Source organism: Scomber scombrus, chromosome 9 (assembly GCF_963691925.1).
Source record: "Scomber scombrus chromosome 9, fScoSco1.1, whole genome shotgun sequence".
Taxonomy (NCBI): Eukaryota; Metazoa; Chordata; class Actinopteri; order Scombriformes; family Scombridae; genus Scomber; species Scomber scombrus.
The window spans coordinates 23,442,700-23,469,755 of NC_084978.1; the positions used below are offsets into that span (position 1 = coordinate 23,442,700).

Sequence of the window (27,056 nt, forward strand, 5' to 3'; positions counted from 1 at the left end):
GAACTGGTACTGTGGCCGCTAGGTGGTAGCTCTGCACCAGGATTTCCTCCTCCCAGGTCGTCGAAACAACAAACCGAACTACGGAGCAAGCGGGGTGAGAGAACGTCCGAAACCGCCTCTGACCGCGACTTTTAAACTCTTTTTACAGCATTGTGGTGGGATTCAGACGGAGGCTGAATAAGCATAGTAAAAGTTACGGTTCTGCCGGGACTACATTTCTCAACAAGGTAAGTTAGCTGTAAAATGGCGGAGAGCTATCTGGAAGTTAGTTGATTTGTATTTTGCTAGCCATGTCGCTAGCCAGGCTAGCTCCAGATGAGCCCAGAGCGCGGATGTCTGCCTGAACCAAGTCGCGTCGCTAGCTCGCGGTTGAGGGCTACTTCGGTTGTTAGCACGCTAACGAACTGGATTTTCGGCACAGTAGCGCAAAAATACCTAGTTCGTAACCCAAATAATCGTTTTATTGTTTCAAGTGACTTAGTTGCACTTTATATATTTGTAAACAAAGTGTTTGTTGCTTATGCAATACGGTGCTGGAACTCCCGAGGCAAGATGGAGGACGCAAGGACGTGATGTTTTTTTTAGGTAACGTTAGCAGTAGCTGTTAGCATAGCTAATCGGTGGGAGTTATTCTCAGCCCGTTAATTGTACTATATCTATTATGGTCATTTGTTTTGTCTTTTTTGTGAGCACTGGACACGGCTGGGGTGTCGATAGAAGGTAGTTATTTTCCTTGGAAACATTAGTGACTAGCGTTATTGTGTACTAGCTAGCTAATTTTAGCTTGTGCTAGTACAGTAGAGCTTGCGTTGTTTTGTTATTATGGTCCAACTACGATAGCGTTAGTAAACGCTGGCATGTCCCTGATATCCAACGATAATGCATTATAAAGGCCCACCGTCCTTCCTCTGAGGTAAATTGCACTGTATTTGCACTGAGTAGTGCATGCTTACTTTACCAAATATCAACTGGAAGCCAAAATCCTCCGTTGCTCAGCTAGTGGCGCTTAGCACCAGCAGCGCACCGGTGTCAATTTTGACAGGAGCCGGCGAAGAGCGTAGCCATGTCGGCGTCGGTGGAGGGAACGGAGCCGGTAGTTTGTGGCTTAGTTGACTTGCATACATCCACACTATGGGGTTTTACAATGTGGTTCTGTGTAAGATCGCCTAGTCTAGCTTTGCAGTAACAAGTTTATGAGATACACTAACCGATTTGGCGCCACTTTTTCAGTCAACACCCCTAGAATCTCGTCGTCTTGTCATGCAATATCCCCCCACTATCAAGGAAATAGGCACGCTAACGAGTTCTTAAACTAATAAATAATACAGTTAGTGTTTAACTCTGAAAGTATTACTAACTCATACATACTACTGATGTTACATGTGTCTACGTTGACTGTTTTGATAGTGTGAATATTTTCACGTCGATTATTCATACAATTATTTTTTAAATGACTTGATAATACCCTGATTTTGTCGTGGGTGCCGTATTTGCAGCTTATTGTGAGCGAGAGGACCCCATGACTAACGTTACATTGTTTTTCTAGCAAACGGTTTGACTGAAAACTTTCTCAGTACTAATAAATGCTATTTTACTTTTAGTCTGACACACTTGTATGTCATCACTGCGTGTGGTAGGACCGAAAGACGCACCCAGAGTGGGTACATGATGGGTGGAGTTTATTTTTGCCCTTTGAGGAACAGAACAGTTTTCCCTGGAGTGATGTTATTGACTTCCTTAACTGCTCAGGCGACATTTCCCCTTTTTCTGATTTACCGCGAAGTAAAAAAACAGATTTTCAAAAGTTTTGCTTTGATGTATGTGCTACTAATTTACACATCACAGCCAAGCAGTAGTTTCTCTGTGGCCTGCAGTATCTTGTTGATGTTGATACTGTCTTTTGATTGGTTGAGAGATGTATGGGGCGGATAGGGCAGTGCCATATTTGGCCATTGAGGAAGACACTCCAATCTGCCTTTCATGACGTTGTCTGTAAACCAAGGGGAGCAGAGAAAGAGAGGGAGCCAATGGCGAGATAGCTGAGCGAGGCAGGAGCATTTGTGTACGCCCCCTGTTACCATGTGAAGCATTTTTTTTCTCTCTGAATGGCATCAAAAAAACATTTGCTCACTACAGAGGACATGCTTTCTGCAAATATATACACAGTTGATTTTCGCTTTTGTTGCATCTGTCATATCTGCTGTGTTGAAATGTGTTAGAAGTCTGAATGTGTTGCTCTCTAAATTACTGTTTCACATTCTAGGTCACATGCAACCTCGCCTGACGTGTATTTTCTGAGGATCTCAAGCCAGTCTTAAGTTGAAGTTATCCAGAAGATGTTACAGAAATGATAGCAGCACCAGAAATACCATCAGAATTTGCCTTTACTCAGTAAGTGTATGCTCCCACTTTTTAAAATTACTACTAAGGTTGAGATTCATATGAAATTTCATTCTAATACCTGCTTTTATCTACCAGGGATACAGACACCAGATTCTCTTCAGACACAGACTTCTCTGAGGATCCAGATGGAAGGACTGCAATCTCAACTAAAGGAAAGGTATAGAAAGTATAATTGACTCTTTGCACTTAGCCTCTGTCAGGACATCCTGTTTGAATAAGACAGTGTTGCAGCTTTTATTTCCCGCAGTTGCAGATATTTGTATTATGTGCATACACTTTTCTTTGGCTTCTTTTAGTGTCTGCTCAGATTCTCGCATTGTATTTTTCCTCATGTCCTTTATTTTGTTGCAGGGTGGAAAGAAGGGGAAGAAAGCAGCAGGGGAGAAAGGCAAAGGAGGGAAGGGAGCAGGCCGGATAAATGGCCACCACCAGGAGAATGGCATGGAAAACATGATGCTGTTTGAGGTGGTGAAACTGGGCAGGAGTGCAATGCAGGTATGAATGGAAGTATAGTTGAGATTTCCACATTGTAAAAAATATTGTTCACCCATATAAGAAATGAATAGTCTGCGATCATTATTAATTACCTTTTTTAATTTGTCTGTCCCTATATTCCTGTAGTCTGTCGTTGATGACTGGATTGAGTCGTACAAGCATGACAGAGATGTTGCGCTATTAGATCTCATCAATTTCTTCATCCAGTGCTCAGGATGTAAAGGTATGTGAGTTTGTTTGTGTCTGTTTAAGTCACCCTGCTGTATGATTGGCCCCTTAAACCGTATTGACGAAAATGTTTAAATCAGTATGTGTCCTACAGAACCACTCAAACAACTTTTGTATTCTTTTTTTCCCTTGAGTTGGTGTGCTTGACCATTCAGTAAATTGTCTCCTAACGAACTCCTCTGTGTTTATCAGGTGTGGTCAGTGGAGAAATGTTCCGCAACATGCAGAACTCTGAGATCATCCGGCGAATGACAGAGGAATTTGATGAGGTAACTCTACTTTTCCCATCACAATGATTACCATATTCTCTTTATTTTAACTAAGTGTCATCTTAGATTGAATAAAACTGTATTTTACTTTCATTTGGCAAAGACTGTAGGGCTTCTAGGAACTTTTCATTCTTAGAGAAAAAACTGATTGTAGAAGCATTTCATTATTGCTTTTGCTGATGTCCTTTTCTCTGTGGCCTTTACAGGACAGCGGCGACTACCCTCTCACTATAGCAGGGCCCCAGTGGAAGAAGTTCAAATCAAGCTTTTGTGAATTCATTTCGGTGCTTGTGCGCCAGTGTCAATACAGTATCATCTATGATGAGTACATGATGGACACCGTCATCTCCCTTCTCACCGGACTATCGGACTCCCAAGTCCGAGCCTTCAGACACACCTCAACACTGGCAGGTAAGATGAAGTGTGTATGTGTATGAGATCAATTTGACTGTCCACACCGTGCAGTGAATTGCAGTTATCAGCCTGTTCTGTAAGCATGTAAAAGTTGTTAGCAGGGTGGAAAAAGTAGTCAGAGATAGCAGGGATCTTGGGTCAAAGCACCACGGGGAGCAGTTTTTGCACTGCATGATACATTTTTGTCCCCTTACACATTTTAAAGGTTTTGTTCTTATATCCTGAGTGATTGAGTTGGATCGGAATTGAACTGCAGACATATTTTAGGAAGAAATATGAATACATCACTATAGCTGGTCAACAGCTTTCTAAAAAATATCTTTCTATTTGAACTGCAGTAACTACTTGTTCTTGTATATATTAAACAATTTAGTTAATTTAGAACTTCATAGAGTCTGCATGTTTTATGTTTTCAAAGAAACTAATTTTGGCTAATCAGAGTTTTTTCCTGAATATAACCACTAATAAATAACTACACACCTGTGGCACACACACAGGTGTTTTGACTCAATTTACCTGATTATACCTCCTTTTATTGTTATTTCATCTGTAAGAGCAGGGCATCTTACAACCTTTACAATTGGCTGCATTTATTATATACTGTACACAAGAGTGGTTAGGCCTCAACAACAAAGTGCCACTGTCATTGGGCAGAAGTTGATCACATGCTCTACAATAACCTGAGTCATGCAGAAAACACAGCAAATATTGTTTATGTTGCAATATTGTACATCTTACAACAACAGCCCTAAATTGAGCACATAGTATTCATGTTTTGTTCACCATCTACGAAGCCATCTTTGTCCTCACCTGCACTTTGTATAATTCCTAGCATACTTGTATATACGGGTTAATTAGCCATTTTAGCCATTTTTTTTCTTCTTTTTCATAATCCATAAGCCTTTAAGGGCTCTGTTATATTTACCCTGTGTTGCAATTGGGTCACCTAGAGATTACATTTTACTTAGGGGCTTGTTTATGTAACACATCATTGACACTATAGAGAAACCTAATGTGACAGGTAAATACACACATGTTGTAACCCAATTATTAATTCAATTACATTAAAGAGTAACTGTTTCTGCTTGTGTGTTGTTTCTTTTTTAACAGCCATGAAGCTGATGACAGCCCTGGTGAATGTAGCTCTAAACCTGAGCATCAACATGGACAACACCCAGCGCCAGTATGAGGCAGAGAGGAATAAAATTGTGGCCAAAAGGGCCAATGACAGGCTGGAGCTGCTTCTGCAGAAACGCAAAGAGGTGAGAGTGGCCAAATGGCTTTTTGGCGGGGGTTGACAAAATCGATTTACCTAAGAATCATAGTTTTTATCTTCTACGATTCAAAATCGATTCACAGATTCTAAAATCTTTTTTCTCTGTTGTTAATGTTGTATTGAGAAACTCAATTGTGAGGGCAGAGCACATTTGTAGTTCATATTTTAAAAAAGGCAAGAAGTTGGATGTATTTTGAATAATTTGCTTTGCAGTATTTGTGAATAGTTGGTACTTCATCACACAGGGCCTAATGTTAGTTGACCAGTGAACTCCAGCAGTAACTTTGTCCACTGGCTGTTTGATTATCTGTGCCTGTGCAGTGTTTTGGATAACGATGGCTTTCCCTGGTACTAGTGTTGCAGCAAAGAGGCTGTTCTCCTCTGTTGTAGATGGAATCACAGTCCTCCTTTTTTTCTCTCTCTTGAATACATACACCAACTTTTCTTGTTACAAAACACATTTACTCAGTTTTGTTGGTCAGTACAGGGAAGAAGACTGTAACACACTTCCACATTAATGCATTTAACTTTATCTTTTTTAATCAAAAAGCTGCACACCCTTACACTTTTTTGTTTTTTCCTGCTAGTCAGACAGTGACCGTTACCAAGACCACTTAGCTCAACTGCATGTTATGTTTCATATTGCACTTGAGTAGAATGATTTGTCACACAGTAAACTAGAGTCGGAGCCTGAAACTACTGCCCCTCTTTTGTATTTATTCTGTTGAGATTTGGTTTTCAATTGTGAAGCGATTCTGAGTTGAATCATGACATCAAGATAAAAAATTGAATTGTAAGATTCCCACAACTAGCAGCCTTTGTTTATAGTGTCAAATAATAATTGCTTGATGCTTTGATGCCCAAAACAAAGGTATTCAGGATAGACCTAATGCAAGAGTATTAATGCTGGATATTTTGAGCAGTGATTGTTCATTGAGTCAGGTTCATTAACAATGTGACAAACTCCAGACTAGACAAAGGTTTTGCCTAAACTTAGCAGGAAGATGCAGCCAACAGACTTTTTACACCATGTGCTCTCAAAGTAATATGCAGGGCCCTCTGTTAATGTAATATGTTCTTTTTGCTTGAGTAATTGTGGGTACTTTTCAAATTTTCTCATTCAATGAGTAAGGCAGCTTCAACACCAACTGTAGAAGTTTAGTTTGTCATTAAGTGGCAAACCGATAATAAAGGAGGTCTTGCATGTCGTTCATCTAGCAAAACATTGTGTTGTATTTGGCAATTAACCAGTATTTTAAAAGTGGTAGTTAAAAATAGGAGTAGTTGGTTTAATATATCCAGTGTGATTAAACTTGCCGCAGTGTGGAGTTTTCACATTGCTAAATGTTGTAAAGCATCAGCAAGCTGAAATAGCTCGGGGTGATTCCTCCCATCCGCTCCCAAGACTTGGTATCCCATCTTGTAGTGAGCCTGATGACACAATATAATAATCCCAACGTCCCGCAGGAAACATTCACAACCTATTCCCACAGTAACCTGAAAGTGAGACAGTGTTCCTTGAATGTAGCCTTTTAATTGTGAGCTGAATTAAATGTTGTTGTTGGTTTTTTGTTTGTTTGTACTTGACCGACAATGTTTGCAAGAATTCAGTAAGGACTGGAATTGAAATCAGATCCAAATTGAAATTAATCAAGTGTAAATGTTTCCCAATCAGCAAATGATGACAGGCATGTCCACACATTCACTCTACCGTTCAGTAGTAATAAGCATTTAATATGCATAAGAGTAAATAATAGTGAATTACTTTAGCTCGTGACCTTAAATCTATTCCATTTTTAGAAGTACAACACCTCTGTAGGTGGCGGACCTGCAGTGACTGTGTGTGTTATTCAGCTAGCATTGTCAGTTTATTAGGTTATATAACAGCAGGTCCCACCGGGCATCCATCTGTTACTTCACTGCGCAGCCACACCACAGCATGGTGGCATAGTTGGCTGTCACATATGTCTTATTATGTTAACAATGCCTCCTGGTCACCTCTCACTGTAGCGTTCTGGTCAGTTAGGCTTTATGTGTAACTGAATAAATGTGCTTATTGTGCATGTTCTGCTCTATATTTCAGCTCCAAGAAAATCAAGACGAGATTGAAAACATGATGAATGCAATATTCAAAGGAGTGTTTGTTCACAGATATCGGTATGGATACATCTAAAAAACAATGAGATTTATTTTAATCTTGAAAACTGCTCCCATTGTTGTATTCTGTCTAGTAACAAATGACTGTTTTGACAGTGATTCGATAGCAGAAATCAGGGCCATCTGTATAGAAGAGATTGGAGTGTGGATGAAACTCTACAGTGATGCCTTCCTCAACGACAGCTATCTGAAGTATGTGGGATGGACGATGCACGATAAGGTGGGTTACAGGAAGGTTTGATTAGCTCTTGTTTTTGTGGTTTCTTTAAAACCTGTACACACCCATGATTATCCACTACTGTTTTCTTTATTTAGTGATTATATGTGTTTTGAAGATTGTGTTGGTGTGTACAGGCTGTGCTTTACTGACAGCTCCTCAATCACACTTAGTTTTGTTGCACCTGTCGGCATAGGACAATGTTAACCTTTACCATGTTCATTATTGTATGAAATTTGGTGATTCAGCACAATTCCTAGCATAATTGTGCGCAACATCCATCTGAGCAGAGGTCTAATCAGCCACAATACGTATAAACACCTGTGTGGGTGTGCAGGCACAATCAATTTCACTCCAACATTGATTAACAGGTCCAATATAAAAACAGGCGGATCTCAGTTATTGATGTTCTCTGGTGCTGTTGTTTCAGTTTTTAGTAAACACAGGAGAAAAACAGGCATATTTTCCATTTTGATTCGTTGAGAACCGGTTTTCATCTCGGTCAGTCAAGTTTAATTTGCATGGACAACAAAATGACTGATTGCTACTGATTACTTTAATTACAGATTGATTAAATTACTGCTTTCTTATCCTCTATTTCAGCAAGGAGAGGTACGCCTGAAGTGTCTGACAGCTCTGCAAGGTCTCTACTACAACAGAGAACTCAATGCAAGACTGGAACTCTTCACCAGTCGTTTCAAGGTCAGCACCACCTGCTGGACAACTCCAACACCACAGCTCTAACTTTACCCATTCATACTTTTGTATAGCAATAAATGTAAGAATCACGTCCTGTTGTCACATGTTGATGGAGTTGACAGAATTTGTCTCATTAAATCGGTCTCCTCTCTCTTTGCTTAGGACCGGATTGTCTCCATGACTCTTGATAAAGAGTATGATGTCGCAGTACAAGCAATTAAATTACTCACTCTAGTCTTGAAGTAAGTGGCTGTGTTCTTGATGGTATCTGATTAGTACTGTTTAGTCCACATATCAGTTTGACATTATCTGTAGTGTACATAAAGGGCATTGCATTAAGTACATGTGTGCTACTGACAGCTGTTTTGTAACTTTACTGGACTGATTCTGTGTTTTGTTTGGTCTTTGCAGCAGTACAGATGAGGTGTTGACCCCCGAGGACTGTGAGAGTGTCTATCACTTGGTCTACTCAGCACACAGGCCTGTCGCCATTGCAGCTGGAGAATTCCTCTTTAAGAAGTATGTCAGACATACAGTAAACTGAACTCATCATTGAACAGAAGTCCAATCAGTTGTCATGGAAATGTATATCAGGTTGGGATGGCCACATAAGTGAACATTTAAGATTGTTATGAGACTGCACATTGTTGAAATAAGGAGGCAGCATATCTGATTGATTTCAGGCACAGAGCAGTTTTACATTCATATAATACCTAATTCAATACATTATGCATATTTCCTCCAGGACACCTTTTCAGGCTCACAAATCTTTTCCTGCTTTAATCCCTGCTAAAAGCATTTGCTTTAAGCATCGCTATAATTTTCCCACATTCATCCTGGCAGTCATTCTGTATGGAGCTCAGAAGTCTAGATAGTAAAGTTGTTCAATGACCAGTCTCTGTTGGAAGCTGAATTTCACAAGTGACTCATTTCTCAGCCTAGTCTATGAGTTTTAATTTTGTGGGCCCCTTGCTGTTTCTCAGAAATGCAGTTAGACAATTATGTGCGGTTGGCTTTGTGTGATATGCAACTAATGATTAATATTCTTAAAGATTGTTCAGCCAGCGGGAACCAGAGGAGGAAGGAGCCCCCAAGAGGAGAGGCAGACAAAGCCCCAATGCCAACCTCATTAAGACCACTGTCTTCTTCTTCCTGGAGAGTGAGGTATGTAATTATAGTCCATTTTATTTCCACACTCAGGCAATAATTTCTATCTTTACTGCCCGTATGTAAGCAGCCACATCATCCAGCCTTCATTTGCGTGAAAATCTCTTTTCATTAGCTCCACGAGCATGCAGCCTATCTAGTGGACTCTCTCTGGGAATGCGGTGCAGAGCTACTGAAGGATTGGGAGTGTATGATCAGCTTACTGCTGGATGACCCAATGCCAGGAGAGGAAGGTACGACACTGACTTCTTTCCATCCTACGTTGCTGGCAAGTGGTTTGTAGATCAAGTGTGATCTAAGAAGTACTTTGATGGTTGTTTTGTGTTTATTGCAGCTCTTACAGACAGACAAGAGACAGCCTTGATTGAAATCATGCTGTGCACTGTACGCCAGGCTGCTGAATGCCACCCACCTGTTGGAAGGGGCACAGGGAAAAGGGTAAGAGTGGATTTCTTTGCTTTGTCTGGCAGCTGTTTTTTTTTTCATTTTTTTGCTTAATTTAAGACATATTGGAAGATAAGATGATTGATTGTACTGTGGAGTATATGTTTAACATCGGTGAATGTGCTGCAGTGTTTTGAGCTTGTGTAGATGCGCTTTTGAAATTTGTGATGCTTGATTTAGGTTAATGATGGAAACAGATAATCTGCTTGTTGTATTACCAGTAGAAGGTTGACGTTTCCTCTGGATGGTTGTATTTACCAAATCTGTCAGCAACACATTGTGTTAATGGGTGGGATTCATCTGACAATCTAATAGACACTGTGGTGTAGATGTTACTATGCTTTTTATTATTGGGAACGTCCTATAAATGTGTATTTGAAAGCAACACTACAGGGACATGTTTAAAGAATAAAAAGTATTAAAACATTTTTTTCCCTCAGTAAACTTTATCTGGGAAACAATAAAAACCTGCTCCTGGGAAACTACAGCACCATAAATTATAAAATACAAGAAACAGTTAATAGTAAAAATTCAAAACAAAGCAAAGCTTGAATATCCAGGTGAAAACTAAACTTTACAAAAAAGAAAAGTCAAAGAGAAGACTTTTTGCATGCATCAATACAAACTAGTGGTAAAGACAAGCTTGCATCTGCCATCAGGTGATGACCGCTAAAGAAAAGAAGACTCAGCTCGATGACAGAACCAGAATGACAGAGCTGTTTGCTGTGGCTTTGCCCCCTCTACTGGCCAAGGTATGTTATCTACTCTGTGCTTTACAAGCACTCCTCTTTACAGCCAGTGGCTTCAGAGTTGTGTTCATCCTTTAGGAAATACTGTTAATCATAATGTTGAATCATTGTCTTATAGTACGCAGTGGATGCAGAGAAGGTGACCAACTTGTTACAGCTTCCTCAGTTCTTTGACCTGGAAATTTATACCACAGGCCGTCTGGAAAAGGTAAGACACATTTGCTGCTTGTCAGAGTCTAATTAATCAAAGTAATGATGGGTTGGTCCTCCTATTGGCTTTCATCTCATTTATGTCAATCTCTGCCACAATGTCCAACACAGCACCTGGAGTCCCTGCTGCGTCAGATCAGGGAAATTGTGGAGAAGCACACAGACACTGAAGTTTTGGAGGCCTGCTCCAAAACTTACCACGCCCTCTGCAATGAGGAGTTCACAATCTTTAATAGAGTGGACATAGCCCGCTCCCAACTGCTGGATGAGTTGGTGGACAAGTTCAACAGACTACTGGAGGATTTTCTACAAGAGGTAGGAATAACAAAAAACACATGTTGGTGGTCATTATCATGTTTATACTCATTGACCTATTGGAAGAGTGGGCCTTATCTACCTCTACTGCTTCATATCATCAAGTTTGTTTGTTGTCATGCATGTTTGCATAAATCTCACTTCTGACCATCTAGAATAAGTCAATTTCAGTCAGTGCATATCTTACAGGGAGATTTGAAGGATCTGTTGGTCTGCGTTCATTTTCTTTGTTTATTATACAATGAAAAGTATGTTCAGAGGAACCTTTTTTTTTATACTCTTGGAGTAGCAATTATAAAATTGGTGTCATGTTTTCAAACCAACCAATCAGCACTGTGCATTAGTAGCAAACATGCATCAATATTTGAATGACACACTGTTCATATAAAACAGTTGAGAAAACCTTATCAGATGATGTATGAAAAAGATCACCCGATGTATTTAAATTTTGTCTGAAAACTTGCAGCTGTATCTGTTCTAGATCATTTATTCCCTATCATTGAGTAAGGAATAAGTGAGTACGCGTCTTACATAAAATTTAACACCATTTAACACGCTTTCTCTGGGCAGGGTGAAGATGCTGATGAAGATGATGCTTATCAGGTGTTGTCGACTCTAAAGAGGATCACAGCATTTCATAAGTATGATTTTTCTTTCCTCTTCCCCTTCATATTCTTCCTTTCTTGTCTCCTCTTCCTCTCCAGCCAGTACAATAATTTAACTGTGATTTTGTGCGCCTGCATTTCCAAATTGACTTTGACTTTCTCAAATCCGTTGCAGTGCACATGATCTCTCTGGGTGGGACCTGTTTACCAGCAACTTCAAGCTGCTCAACACAGGCATAGAGAACGGAGACATGCCTGAACAGGTCATTAAATATATATACACACATAGTGAAATTATGTGACTGAGCAAATGATAATTTTCTTTGAGTACTACTGAATATTAACCTTTCTGTTACATATTTTTGTATGAGCAGATAGTCATCCACTCACTGCAGTGTACCCACTATGTGATCCTGTGGCACCTGGCCAAGTTATCTGAGGGCAGCTCCAGGAAGGTGAGGTCTCCTCCAATTTCACTGCCCCTTTTTTTAGTTTTGTACTGCTTTGAAAATAACTGAGTGGGTGTGATACTACAAAACTTTGTTTTGACCTTTCTTGTGATTCAGGAGGACATGGTTACTCTGAGGAAGCAGATGAGGGCATTCTGTATGATGTGTCAGCGCTACCTCACCAACGTCAACACAGCCGTTAAAGAACAGGTGACAGACACACACACACAAAAAAAAAAAAAAAAACCTCACAACTGATGTAAGAAGTCAAAGTTTGACCTTTAGTCCCACTTTTAACTTGATGTACCTCCTTTCCTCTCCTCTTTCTTCTGTAGGCATTCACCATCCTATGTGACCTCCTGCTCATCTTCAGCCACCAGATGGTGTCCGGAGGCAGGGAACACCTGGAGCCTCTGGTCTATTCCCCAGAGGACTCGCTGCAGTCTGAACTGCTTTCCTTTATCCTGAACCACGTCTTCATAGACCAGGATGATGACACAAATAGCACAGGTACAAATGCTAATGTGCAGTTTTAGCAATTAATTTACTCTCTGCTCTAATAAGTATGGGGAGTACGTAAAGGGACAGTTGATAAAACTGCTTTCTCTATTTCTATCTTTCCAGATGGGCAACAGGATGATGAGGCAGTAAAGATCGAAGCTCTGCACAAGAGGAGAAACCTCCTGGCTGCGTATTGTAAACTGATCATTTACTGTGTGGTAGACATGAAGACTGGAGCTGACATTTTCAAACAGTACATGAGGGTGAGTTTGGATTTTCTCATGGTTATTTGCACTGTTTTTTGACTCTGCACGGTTCAGTTTGCAGAGGCTTTTATCAGTACAGTTGTACAATATAATAGACTCCAACCAGTACAATAATTTAGTCAGAATAAATATCCATTCAGTGTACATGCTGGAATTGGCGCAGGCAAACACATTTGCTGTTGCATTGTTTGTATAACCACTAGACGTGAAAATGGGCTCATGATCAGAGATATAAATCTAAAGTATTGTTTTTGGGGGTTTTTTAAACAGTATTACAATGATTATGGTGACATCATCAAGGAGACCATGAGTAAGACTCGGCAAATCGACAAGATTCAATGTGCCAAGACCCTCATCCTCAGTCTGCAGCAGGTTAGTCTTCATACTTTTGCTCACTCATCCATTATTCAGTCGCTGACCTCTTACTCATTCAGCCAAGTTTTAAGTTTTGTTGAAATAATCCAAACTACTACTTCCCCTCCGTTTCTGCTAGCTTTTCAATGAAATGCTGTCTGACCTTGGCCACGGGTTCGATCGCTCCTCCTCTTCATTCTGTGGAATCAAAGAGTTGGCCCGTCGGTTCTCTCTAACCTTCGGTCTCGACCAAGTCAAAACCAGAGACGCTATCGCTATGCTGCACAAGTAAGGCTTCATTCTTCTCACATTGTTACATGGCATTGCTCTTTCATTTTTTGGCCTTGCCTCTGGGAACTGTCATCTTAGACAGATTACTCCTTAAATGCTGTGTTTCCTCTTACCATGTTATTTTTTCCTATGGCTTTTGGAGAGGCTTAGCTGATAAATGATAGATTCGACCATTCCCATGAACTTGAAAAATGTTCAAACACTGAGGCGCAACCGTACTATAAAATCATCAGAAACATAATGTATTTTCCAGTAAACATTAATTGGCACAGTGACAATGAAGAAATTCAATATTCTTGAAGGCACTTAATTCATTCATGTTTTCTTTGTTTGTTCCCAGTGAATTATTAGATTGTAGCGGTGTAACAGTAACTGTATTCATCTCCAACCATTACACTTTGGTGCATGCAGACCCAAATCATTACTGTCAAAATAGTTTAATAATCCACAAATTCCAATGTGCAGAACAATAACTCTAGAGTGTGAGTTCCACCTGAAACATTTTGGCAGCGCAACACTTAGCTGTACCATGGATGTATGCTAGCCTGCTTAGCCAAAGTGGCCTGGGTACCATGTAATGTTGCTGCCGTCAGAATGACAAACGAGAGACCCATAACACTGACTGAATGCAACACTATTATTAAAACATGTTGCGTTATCTCCAGCTTTCCACTCCGCCTTTGAGTGAAGCCTTTCAGAACAACAGTAAAAACATTTGATTTGTGATATGGTCAGACAGCACGACGTTAGGAACAGCTCTGAGAAAGAAAAATGAAGTTAAAAAGTACTGCAGTAAAAGACCTGGTTTGGACCCTCTGACTGATATATTATTATACATGACATCATACATCAGTGTGTAAAAAGTATGTTATTGTTGTTGCTGCTGGAGGTGGAGCTAGGTTCAACCACTTCATATCTATAACAATAACTATAAATCATATCAATCATAAAACAGCTGTCAGCAGGTATCCTGACTCCTCACAAGAAACAAAAGCACTACTAAACTGTTTTCATGAGTTTTGGCTGTTGGATGTTTACTTTTTCAAAATGAAGTAGAGAAAAAAAAATTATTATTTTTATTTATTTTTACTGCTGTACCGAAATTTTTCCAAGCTGTGACCCCAAAACTGATACTGTTACACCCATATTAGATTATAATGTCAGACATTTTCCCTGGAAGCTGATGTATGTGTGTTAGCTGTGTCAGCAGGGAGCTTGGGTATCCCCTACACTTGTGCAACATATGGGCATACTATGTAATAGGATAAGCCATGTGTGCACTGGGGGTCATAGTTATGAAATGCTTGCTAAAAATTGTGCATTGTTTCCGTCTAGTATTTAATATGCATAAAGTAATTGAAGCATTAAATTATAGTACCATGTGACACTATTGGGTGTAGTCAAGTGTAACAGTTTCTGGCAGTGTAAACAGGTAAGTTTAATAAAACTGTATAGGTCTCTGCAATAATGGGAACCACTACAACCTCTGTATGAGAGTTTTGGTTTCTTGCTTTTCTGCCCTGATGGAGACATAGTAGAACATTTTACAAATATTTAGATAAAAAAATTGTCATATGTGAGCAGCTTTAATCAAAAAACATTCAAAAAGTGGTGTGTGCTGGTGGCCTAGACGGTGTTTGACATGTATCAGTGTCCCAGGTGTAAATATAAAACTACTTAGCGCTTTCTTTAGTAATTACTTTACAGAATTGTTTCCACACAGTATAGATCACCAATATTTTGATTGCCCATCAAACCAGTCCTTTTTCTCTGCTGACGTCGTCTTTTTCTCTGACTCTGTGCATCTCTCAGGGATGGTATCGAGTTTGCGTTTAAGGATCCTAGTCCCCAGGGAGAAGGAGGCCCTCCCCTCAACCTGGCTTTCTTGGACATCCTCAGCGAGTTCTCCTCCAAGCTCATGAGACAAGACAAGAGGACTGTGTAAGTTGGGTTTTTTATGGGGTTTTTTCTGCAGAGCTGATGGGTGGGAGGCTCTCAGTGCAACAGGTGTTTGTGACAACTGGTGCAACTGTTGTTTCTGGTGCGTGGGTGGTTGACGTGAGGCACTTTTTTTCTCTTTTTTTTTTTTTTTTCTTTCTGCCCTCCAGCTGGAATGTGCACCTGGTTTTGTGTGTAAAGTTTGTCCTCTGTATGCATGGGTGCACAAGTTTGTTCATCTTGCCTGTGTGACCTCCCGCTTCTCCCCAGCCACATGTACCTGGAGCGCTTCATGACGTTCCAGATGGCACTGCAGCGAGAGGACTGCTGGCTCCCCCTCATCTCCTACAGGAATTCCCTACAGGCTGGCGGTGATGACGATACCATGTCGGTGATGAGTGGCTACTCCAGCAGAGGCTCCTCCATTCGCTCCAAGAAGACCAAGCCTCCTGCTGTTACAGCTGGAACTTCAGCGGCAAAGAGGAAGCTGCCAGAAGGTAGAGGAAACTCTGGGAATCAACAAAATCATTAATAACGTTCAATAAATTGCTGTTGACAGAATTGTGTTCAGATTATAAAAGCAGCTGCGTTACTGTAAAACGCTTCACTGGGAGCAGGGGGCTTTCTATCACTACTCACTAAAAACACAATAAACTCACTGAGTACATGTCTTCATGAGAAGTGCATCCATTAAAACCCAGTCGTAATGTTACAAAAGCAGTGTTGGAGCCCAGATTAACCCAGATGTGTTCCTGCCAGCGTGGCTCAGCCAGCCGAGCTGATGGGTGAGGAGATTAAACAGCAGATGGTGGGAGAGAGTGAAAAGAGTCAAACCGCTGCTCAGCAATCATACGGGCTCTCTTAATCTGCGTCTGTGTGTGGGTGCTATAAGTGTAGTGCCATTTGCATCCTATTCTACAATTTTTGAGATTATACAGAATTTGAAAATACCACACCAATATCCCAAAATTTCAAAGCAGACAAAGTGTGTTTAAAGGTACATTTGCAGATTTTATTAAAGTATTGCTAAATATACTCAGAGTTTATGTTATGCAGTTCACCATTGTTCATAGTTAAATATACAATCATCAGCAGTGACTCACAACACAGTATAAAATGCATGTTCACATCAACAGTCAGTCTCAACACTGTGGCCATTCCCTTTCCAGAGGAGAGCAGCAGCAGTGAGGTGTGGCAGCAAAGCATGCAGACTCCAGTCATGATGCCGTCCCCCCACCTCACCTCCACCGCCATGCGAGACCCCAAAAGGGGTCGTGATGACAGCTACATGGGAGTGTACCCCCTCCCTCATGACCAGCAGCAGCCCCACCAACACCCGCAGCACCATCAACAGACGCCTCAGCATCACCAGACACCCATGGATTACAAGTACGCACGTTTAAGTGTTGCATTCCAGAGGTGCAACAATACAGTTAGCACACAGATCTGTACAACACACACACACACACACACACAGGGGTCAATGCATGCAAGATATTTTTAACAAATTTGATTATAGATTTATTAATTCCACCCCAGAAATAATGTGCAAAATCAGTGGCATTATTTCTTGATAAATCAGTTTGCTCTATTGTATAATAAAAATGGCCAAGCTGTATACGTACACCCTTTACTTATGGCGCTTTTCCACTACACAGTTCCAGCAGGACTCAACTCGACTCGGTTTTTTTTGCGTTTCCACTAGGGATAGTACCTGGTACCTGGTACTTTTTTAGTACCTGCTCTGGTGAGGTTCCAAGCGAGCCGAGCCGATACTAAATGTGACGTCAACAGACTGCTGGACACTGATTGGTCAGAGAGTCGTCACTGGAAGAGTCATGAGCCGTCCCACACAAGAATCAAACCCGGCATTTTTAAATACCGGCAACAGCGTTAGAGCCATATGGCTCAATTTTCTTGATTTGTGTGTGACAAAAAGCCACAAACAGCAGCAGGTACACCACTGCCTCAATGTCCTCCATTGTTTGTGTTTTGTGTCGTGTATAAAACGAAGTCACCGCAGTTTCGCGGAGCCGTGCTATGACGACCCCGCCCACGTTGAGTAGGTACATTTTTGTAATGGAAAAGGTCTGTCCTGGCACCGTGTCGAGCCAAGTAGTGCTAGAACTGTATAGTGGAAAAGCGCCATTACTGTGTTGGCTCTGCATTTCCAAAACTCTTTGATGGCATTTTTCTTTTTCTTTTTTTAAATGATCTATTTCCTTGCATCCTAATGCTTCCTACCTCAAAATTTTATAAATATATGTCGGCTCAGATCCAGGACCATCATTCGGTTCAGTGGATTGCTTATTCTCTGAGAATGGGATCAGAGGACTGGAATATGAGCCAAAATACATTAGGACGGGGTTTAATGTAATTTCCCATTTGCGTGCTATTAATTTTGAGGGCAAATGGTACCAAAACACTTGTACTTCACAGCCTGCCAAGTGTTGGCTCTACTGGGACACTGACTGACTAGTTTATTTATCCAACCTGACTTTTTACAGGCTCTAGGCCAGTGGGCCATCGATGTAGTTGTAACTGACTTCCATGCGGTACAGCCAGTTTAATCTCCACAAACATGTGGACTAAAAACATGGCTAATTAATGTGCACTTGTGCTTTTAGTTCCCAGGTGACGTGGATGCTGGCCCAGAGACAGCAAGAGGAGGCACGTCAGCAGCAGGAAAGAGCCATGAACTATGCCAAGCTCAGAACCAATCTGCAGCATGCTATGTAAGACTCAGACACGCCTGTACACAGAGGTACTACTGATGTTTCGTTATAAACATATCTCAATATTAATATACTGCTTTGTGTGTGTGCAGTCGTCGCGGCACTGGGCTTATGGAGGAGGATGAAGAGCCAATTGTGGAGGATGTGATGATGTCATCTGAGGGTCGTATAGATGACCTCAATGAAGGCATGGACTTTGACACCATGGACATTGACCTGGTGAGAAGACACTTATTTAACTGAATCATGTGTTGACTGAATTTTGAGTGACATACAAATTCATATTTTCTAAAAAATACAAAATAATGTCCTAACAAGCCTTTTTTTTTTTTTTTTTAAATCACCAACAACATTGCTCTTTAACAGTAGTGGTTATTTCAGTTGTAGGTGTTCCTCTTAAGTGAGTAATTAAATGGTCCTCCAAACTTGTCAATTGCATCATTATCACCTTCAGGCTGCTGTTTAGGTTTCCCCGGCTAGCATGCCTCCCTGGATGATTAGACTCCTTCAAAAGATGAAATTACATAACAAACAGAAATTTTTTAAATCTCTGTTTAGACACCTAGTCAAATTATCATTTCGAGGCAACATGTTGCTGTTGTTTGTATCAATGCAACATCTGGAGTGTGCTCTTAGTATTTCATGTCTCAAAGCTTGTTACGTTGTCATGGAGAAGAAGCAGCTGCTCAAAATCTGATTTTATTCTGAAATGCTCCAAGGATAAAACTAATTTGCATTTACAATTTCCACCGCAGCCTCCATGATCATTGACCGGGAAACAGGCAGAAAAAAGGCGCATTGAGGCACAGTGAAAGCCCAAATAATAATCTCTCTGACAAAACACTTAATGCAGAGTGAAAAACCAGAAACATCCGCACAGTGCAACACATGAGAGAGCAGGGAGAGTTAACAGCTGGGAAATTAGAATAGTTATAATTAGAAATAAAATAAATTGTCTTTCATATCAAACATCTGAAGATTTGAGTTGAAACTATTGTTCTTGCAACTGCTTTTCTTTTCTTTTTTTTCATCTTCATCTCAAATGCAGCTTAACTATGTCATGTGATGCTACACTATAACAGCAAATATTACTGGCACCACCACAGAAAATGGCAGATGAAGCTTTAATATCCAGACATTCATATATTAGACACTATCACTGTCTGTCCCTGTAACAAATTGGCCACAATTTCACACATTTACCATACACGGTGCAGACATATACCAGGTTTTGACCTAGTCTTGTTTCATGACTTGAAGCATGAAATATTTGTAATTACATTTTGGTTATTGGCTATGCTTGTTCTCTGCCTGCGGGGGAATGCCCACTCAGTTATTTTAAGAGATGACTGATCTGTTAACCATGCGAAAAGTAATACAGAGAATTTTGTTTTTTGTTTTGTTTTTCATTTAATGTTGGCAGGGGGGTAAAAGTCAGGTTTTTGGTTTTTAAAAAGATGATGATGCGGTGTCAAAAGTGCCGTCCAACAGTTGGTACAACACAAGACTTGTGACTAATTTATTTGACCGTTTTCACCAACGCCACAAAACCATGTATGCTGAGTGTATAGCCAGAACTAAATTTCATCCAACTCATGTCTATTTTAGTTGCTTCCACTTGTTCTGTGCTCGATGAGAAAGGCACCAAATGTCATGTTGAATCAACCAGAAAATTTAACAACTGCCAATGTTTAGTGTGTAATGTATATAGCAAAAAAAACACCACATCTGCTGTTCTAAACACACTGTCTGTCTCTCTTCCAGCCGCCCTCTAAGAATCGTCGTGAGAGGTCTGAGCTCAAGCCAGATTACTTTGACCCCGCTTCTATCATGGATGAATCGGTAAGGAGCAACTACACTCCTGTCACTTAGTTTAGTTTCACCTTGTCTGCTTATCGACCGCCTCGAGGCAGACTGCGTTCTCCACATTCAAATTTCTTGTTAACTTGTTAAATGCAGAGCTGTGAACAAAATGCCAGTGTTTTCATGGGGACGCCAGGTGTGTTGGTGTAGTTAGAGGAGCTGATGAGTCACAGCGAGAGCAGGAACAACTTGTGATTATTGCACAGTGGACACAGTTGCACTAAAATTAGTCTAACTGTATTTAGGTTAACCAGAATTGAACAGCATGCAACCAGTCACAGTGTCAAGTATAATGTATTTGCAGTGCTGAATAAAGCTATGCAAAGCATTCAGACAAGTTCAGCTGACCAGCCTGCACACACTGCAGCCAAATGCAACATTCCCTGTTGGTTACAAAACCACCGTCTATGCCTGTGTAAACATGCCAAATTTTATTTATTTCAGAGAGTAACTGCCAGCCTCAAATTCTTGTTTGAACACGTCCCCACCGTAAGAAAGTTTTAGGGTTTGTTTTAACATTGGGCCTTAAAATTGAGGTCTAGTCAGACGCTGCGAGTGTAGAACACTGAAAAATGTCAGTGTTTTGTGTCAACTTGATCTAAATGTTACAAAAACAGTTTCTCTTAAGCAAATTGTTGTTGTGGTACGTTAAGCTTTTTCTTAACACATCTGCCCCAGATCCTTTTTTTCCCCCACTCTGATTTACTTTACCACAGTGTTACAAAGCAAGTGGCAGTAGATGAGATTATACAGCAAGTCAAACGGACTGAATGTTGTATGTTAAAATGTTTATAACAGCCAGCAGCGGTTACACAACCTTTATGCTCAGAGCAAATTGTTACATTGTCACCTCAGTAATCAGTTTATTGTGTCTGACGTCAGACAGACCTTTATACAGAGTTTATTGAACTCTATTTTCATGTTAAATGGTGAAGTCATCTCTTCCCTGCTGTACTTTGATTTTAACTTGTGCAAACACCTAGTTCACACCCGGCTGCCGATTCTGTTTAAGCCAAACATAACCCAGTTTTGTTAATGAGGTGCACCACATTGTAAAGTGTAAAGTAACTATTTTTATTCAACTAATTAGTAGAAGCAAATAGTTGGTGAAATTATAAATTGTCAAATAGAAACATCTGTATTAGACTTAAGTCATTATTCATGTACATTTTTATACATAGCAAGAGGCAAATATTAGTCAACATCAGCAGGTAGCCCTACCTATTTGTTTCATATTAAATGTGAGATTTTTTAACTTAATTTGTTGTTAAATCTTGTTTTGTTTTGTTTTTCTTCTAGGTCCTCGGGGTGCCCATGTTTTAAGCTAATATCCAGATGATTTTGACGCTGGGATATCGGAAGAGGCGCTTTGTATTTAAAGAGAATTTTAGATGCGAAAACAGATGTGTTTTCTGTAAGAAAAAGCAAAAACAAAACAAAAAAAAATTCTGGCTTGTACTCCACGTGGACCAATGACAACCCACACTCAGTGTTGCTTGCTCAGAGAGGACTTTGTTTCAAATATTTACTTTTATAATCTTGGGTAAGCTCTTCCTGTTCAGAAATAGTGTAACAGGCCACTCCCAAACCTATTAGAAATGAGACATGTCTGAAGAAAAAATCCATAATAGCTTTTTTTCCTTTTTTCCTTCTTTTTTTTTAAACGGGGATGAATTGGTGTGTTTAACTTAAGAAACTTTTTTTTTTGTTTTTTGTCTAACCCTTTTTACAATTGTAGTAAGTTACCAGGTGTGAAGTAGTAATTTATAAACAGACTGTAGTAGCTTGCTTGTACTGTGTTAGCCAAGTGGATGGAGGTCTTTATGTTTCTGTGCTCCTTTTTTTTTTGCCCCCTCCCTCTATCTCTTAAGTTTCTTTTCCCTGTTGTTGGGCCTGATTTGAGGTCCTGATAACCACTGGTGGTTAAGATAGTGAGATGTCACGTAGAATCGGATCCCTTTATGCTGTGAAGATTCCCAGAGTCCACTGAACGATCCACACTGTTAAGCAGTAAGTCCTCGAGCTTACCCTCAAGATTTGGGCCACTCCTTAACCACCATCTACTAGAGAAATGTTTCCCCCTAACAATGAGCAGAGTTTTATCCCAGTGGTGCCACTGTGTGGGCTCTGGCAGAAAGCAGCTCTGTCCAAGAAAATCACATCTTTTTTCTCTTAAAATCCAGCAGCATAATGTTGAAATGGGTATCTACATTTTAAATAAAAGTTATATATGAATCGGTGCTGATTTTATATATGTGCTTTTGGTTTTCTTATTTCAACTTTTCAACCTTCAGTCACAAAGTTTGAGAAATGTGTAAGTAAACTAAAAAAATGAAAGCATGTAAAGCCATGCATCAAGGAAGATTTTTAAATTTGTATTTTTATGTTTTTTTTTTTTTTTTTTTTCTTTTTGTCTTGATAATGTCTTCGGGTTTCTACCTTTTTTCCTACATGTAAATTAGTTTGGATAAAACTAATGAAAAGATTTGTGAAATCAGCTTTAAGGTTTTCTCAACATAAAAAAGTCCTGTCACAAAATACTTAAAAATTTCAAATGTTAAAAGTGAAAGGTAGTCATTCAGACAATACTGAAGATGAGTTATTCAGCAGCGCTGTGGCAGCTAGACAAAGCTTAGATTTTGACATATATTTGTCACACAAGTTTTAATGAAATGTTTTGTCTACTGAGGTTTTTATTTTGTAGTCATTCCATGCTTAAGCCTTAAACATGCTTGTGAAGGTCACCTTCTCTCACAGTAATCTTCCATGTCAGAGGATCAGTCATGTTTAAAGATGGATAATTGGCTTCTTAGAACATGAAATATGAGGTGGTCAGATGTAATGTGATAAAGTAGATGAACAGCCTATATGTGTTTTGCCTAATTATTTTATGTAAGTAAAAAAGAAAATTCTTTTAAGGAAAAAGTACTGTTTATTGTTTGTTACTTACCACTACATTGGTATAAATTCTTATTAGATCATGTGTGTATATATACAAAATTTAATTTCTTTCTTTCCTTTCAACCATTTCTGTGTTTTACTATTTTTTTCTGCACTCTTGCCTACACTCTAAGTTGTTGTCTATTATCCCATCCTCTTTCAGTCACTCTGTTTTCTGATTTGTACTTGTCTGGAGACAGTAACTTTTGAATAAAAATCAACACATTTCCTTTGTGGTAACTATTTACTGACCACACTGAACTTAGTACATGTAATATGTGGGTTACTAACATCATACTTGAATTGTATTTTGCATATAGTTTTGCATTTAGTTGAGGTGCCACACTGAAGCAGCAGCTCAATGAACAGCTATTCATTATAACAGCAGGAGGGGGCAGTAGAGTCCTAGCAAGATCTAATCTATTATTCTCCCCACAATGGCACTGCTTTCAATGTACATGGTGTCACTCTGTAATATATGTATCTTTTTTTACCTTTGCTGGAAAGGCCATGAATATGTAGACCTATGCTCATGCACCCTGCATCTTCAATGCACATATCTCTCTGTATGTGACAGCTTTTACATCTGTGTTGACTATCAAAAAGGGCCTCGTGGTAGCGAGATGAGAGTAATGTCTTCCCACAGAGACAAAGAGCGCCATAGTTACTGTAATGATAAAAGTAAGGACATGGGGTTGCAGAAGAAAGGATGAAAGCAACACATATTTCTGTGTTAAGTGCATGATTAATAAAGAGGAGTTCAGATCAATGCAGGCTTATTAGAATAGGGCCTGGCAGAGAGCCCCCTTCATGTCCAGCCTGTGATACATGAAGAGACCCATCTATCACTATGTGAGTCTGCTTGTGTCACACGTCTGCTGTCAGAATAATGTGCACAGAAGCACTTACCTCTGCAGCTTGATTGTCTTCTGAGTTGTCAGCCCTTTTTTGTTTTGTTTTGCAAGGCGCTGTTAGGGGTTAGGCATACAGAAACACAACCAAAGAGAAAGTTTAGGTTTGTGTATAGCTGTTGTCATGCTGTCAAACCACTTTTGTGTAAGTTGAGGAGGTGTTTTATATCCACATCTCGTGTTTCTGTGCCAAAACATTTTTTTTCCCTTTGCTTTTTCTTCCTATAATTTGTTCCCACAGCAGTAGATCTGCTTTGGGCTGAGTCGGGTTAAGTTGTGTTTCTGAGGTCAGGGCTGTTGAGTTTTAAATCAGAGCCTCTGCAGGGCTTCTATTTACTCCTGATAACCCGCAGGCCCCTATCAGTTTGGCCGATGTTAAAACCTCAAAGAGGGTCAAGGAGGACCGGGAACTATGATTCACACATGTATGCGTGGAGTTCACTGAGGAAACTGATCTAAAAGTGGAAACAGTCTTTCAGGGCAATTTAAAATGTACATGTTTTTGCTTGACGTAAAATGCAGCCGATCTTTCATATAATTGATTACAACCCTGAGAAGAGTTTTTGCACACAGGAGGACGAGAGTTTTTTTTCCAGTATTCTGCGAGAAGATAAACCTGCAGAATTTTAATTCCGTGGATAAATCATTAATGAGAGCATTGGTTGTAATCTCCTCAGCTTGTAAGGGCAAAAGAAAGCAGCTGACCCCAGAAAATCATTTACTAGGGCCTGCCTCAGATTAGGTACACGGACACACGCACACACTAACAGAGCAACTTCCCTATCCACAAGCTAGTCCTCTAGCATCCCATGGTGCACCGCTGTACACCATGTCCATGACATTTCTGATCCATATCATTTCAACAATGCACTGTGCTCTCCAATAAAATATCTGGTAACCAAATAAATGGAAAGAATCTCCCCTGGATTAAGCGGGGACGCTCTGCGGACTGTAAAAGAGATGTCAAGGTGAATGTGAAATAAGAAAAAGGATCAATTATGAGGAGCAGGTTTCATGAGACAGGCCAGAACAGGTCAGATTCCAGTGGTAAGCTATGAATAGAGTGCCGTGGGAACCCGCTGTCTGCCTCCTGTCGGTTTTCTTTGCATTGACACACAGGCGGAGCAGCAAAAGGTGTGCTGAATGAGTGAACGAGTGACAGGGCTATTGTACTTAGAGCACAGAGGCAGGAGGATTAGTCTCCCTTTGGCACTGAGGGCTGAGATGGTCCAGTGTGCGAAGGGAATCTGTCATCAGCTGAGCTGCAGGTGGTCCAGAGGTCCAGGCAGACCATTCGACCCCGCGATGTGAGAAAACAAGACGAGTTTTCTGCTGGGAGCTCAATGATATTTACCCTGGAATCTGATTCCCTGCACCTTCTTTCTCTCCTCCTCACCTCACATCATCATTGTTATGGAGCCACTTTCACTCGTCCCAGTGGGGCCCGAGCCTGTGCAGCGAGGATAATAATGATTTTCCCTGCAGGAAGGGGAAACAAGATTATGGTTTTTCAATTAGAGGAAACTCTGAAAAACATGCAAGCATGTGAGGTAGCAAAACTGCGCCACATAAGGCCTACATTTCCACGCTTCCATTTTTTCAATTTTTTTTTTCCAGAATCCCTCGCAGCTCATTCAAAGGTGACCCGCAGTTGACTGAATGTATTTCTGGGCCAAGGCACTCTGCTAAATCATGAGTCTCAGTAAAGTTTGGATGAGTGTCTTATAAGGGGCGTGATGAGACAGGTCTCATAAAGATGACAGAGAGCTCTGCGTGTCACCAGCCCCTGCCAGGAAACCCTGGTGATTAACGAGGACCAGGACACCTCTGCTAATAAGACTCATCTCTTTAATTGGCTCTATGATACGACTGTGCAAATGGCCCTGGGTTCGGATGTGTGTTAAGTGTGTGCGCAAGTGTCAATCTTTGCTCTGTGTCCATTTTTGCATGCATACAAAGTGTGTGAGGTGTGTGTGTGTGGGGGGGGGGATTTGCACTGGGTGTGTCCGCATGTGCATTGCGCATGTGTGGGTGTGCGGCTGATGTATGTGCCTGTGATTAGCTTTTTCACTTCCCTTGTGCGAGGATACGAGCCAGAAGATGAGGTAGGGGAGCCTCATTAGAAAGAGAGCACTCCTATTGCTGGTCCAAGATTTAACACCTCACCCAATAATAATTTATTCAATCTATTCTTAAGTATTGCATGCACCGGTAGATAGGGGTTAGGTTATGTAAGAGTGCGACAGTGCCTAGTTTGAATGTGATATGATGGCAATTATAAATCCAAAAGAGACGACAGATGGAGAGGTACTTTAAAGGTTCAGCAGGTATAAGTAGAACTACTCTGCTGCCGGATCAGTCCCCAGGAGAAAGGGTTGGGGGGGTGGGTGGGTGGTGGTGGTGGTAGGGGGATAGAATTAGACAAGAAGAGAGAGTGCAGACACAGTAAGAGAGAGCTGGTCCTCGTTAGCACACAATTCATCAGTCCTGCAAGGTCAGGGTTCAGGGAGCCCTGAGGGGTGATGTGTGACCCCCTCACCTCTCACCCGTGACCCACCAGGCAGCACCTGGAGCTGAGGTATTTCCTCATAACCTTTACTTGTAACATTTTGTCTCAATAACTTATTCACAACCGGGCGGGGTGCGGCCTTACAGCTCATTGTCTGAGTAGCTTTAAATGGCTGTAAATTTCAGTAGTATCTGCAGTGTACATCAGGTAAACTCCCATTCTCACTCACACACACACACACACACACAAACACACACTCACACAGGCCGTGTTTGGAGAGCGGGGAGTGGTTGAAACAGGGCGAAAAGGGAGTGGAGGGCACGGAGAGGAAGGAGGAAATGCAGAGAGGACAGGGAGGTACAGGAGACTGGGTGAATGAGGAGGAGGAGGTGGAGGAGGGAGGTCAGGGTCACAGCTGCGATAAAGAGGTCAGAATGAAAGATGTTGCTTTAGTCCAGCCGCAAGGAAAATAAACATCCTCCTAAAAATAGCTCGGAGACCTGATCATCTGTCATATCTGCTGCCTCGGCCAGGTGTGAGCAACTTTGATAACGGACCTGGAATCTGCTGACTTCTCAGAGCTAAACCGGGTTTATAATGTGAAAAATGTGTCCTGGGGGGCGGCTGAGTAACTTCTCTGGAGTCTGACAA

At 40.7% G+C, this 27,056-nt stretch overlaps 1 protein-coding gene and 1 long non-coding RNA gene across 2 annotated transcripts; one reads left to right on the forward strand and one right to left on the reverse strand.

Annotated features, from left to right (window-relative positions):
• The first annotated feature begins 24 nt into the window (after window positions 1-24).
• On the forward strand, window positions 25-23,214 carry stag2b (STAG2 cohesin complex component b). Its single transcript, XM_062425633.1, has 34 exons — window positions 25-227; window positions 2,264-2,391; window positions 2,479-2,560; window positions 2,755-2,898; window positions 3,025-3,121; window positions 3,319-3,395; window positions 3,602-3,806; window positions 4,920-5,071; window positions 7,169-7,242; window positions 7,339-7,462; window positions 8,063-8,161; window positions 8,321-8,400; window positions 8,570-8,677; window positions 9,211-9,322; window positions 9,441-9,558; window positions 9,660-9,763; window positions 10,429-10,521; window positions 10,637-10,726; window positions 10,840-11,043; window positions 11,614-11,684; window positions 11,824-11,911; window positions 12,023-12,103; window positions 12,215-12,307; window positions 12,433-12,607; window positions 12,722-12,861; window positions 13,135-13,236; window positions 13,358-13,506; window positions 15,322-15,450; window positions 15,718-15,944; window positions 16,617-16,836; window positions 18,075-18,182; window positions 18,275-18,401; window positions 19,947-20,024; window positions 21,345-23,214. The coding sequence occupies exons 2-34, from the start codon at window positions 2,348-2,350 to the stop codon at window positions 21,366-21,368; spliced, it is 3,819 nt and encodes a 1,272-aa protein (XP_062281617.1). The 5' UTR covers window positions 25-227; window positions 2,264-2,347; the 3' UTR covers window positions 21,369-23,214.
• Window positions 19,193-19,346, reverse strand: LOC133985894 (uncharacterized). Its single transcript, XR_009925486.1, has 2 exons — window positions 19,287-19,346; window positions 19,193-19,230 (listed from the first exon to the last, which is right to left on the reverse strand). It is a non-coding gene; the product is annotated as an uncharacterized LOC133985894 (long non-coding RNA).
• Window positions 23,215-27,056: the final 3,842 nt, after the last annotated feature.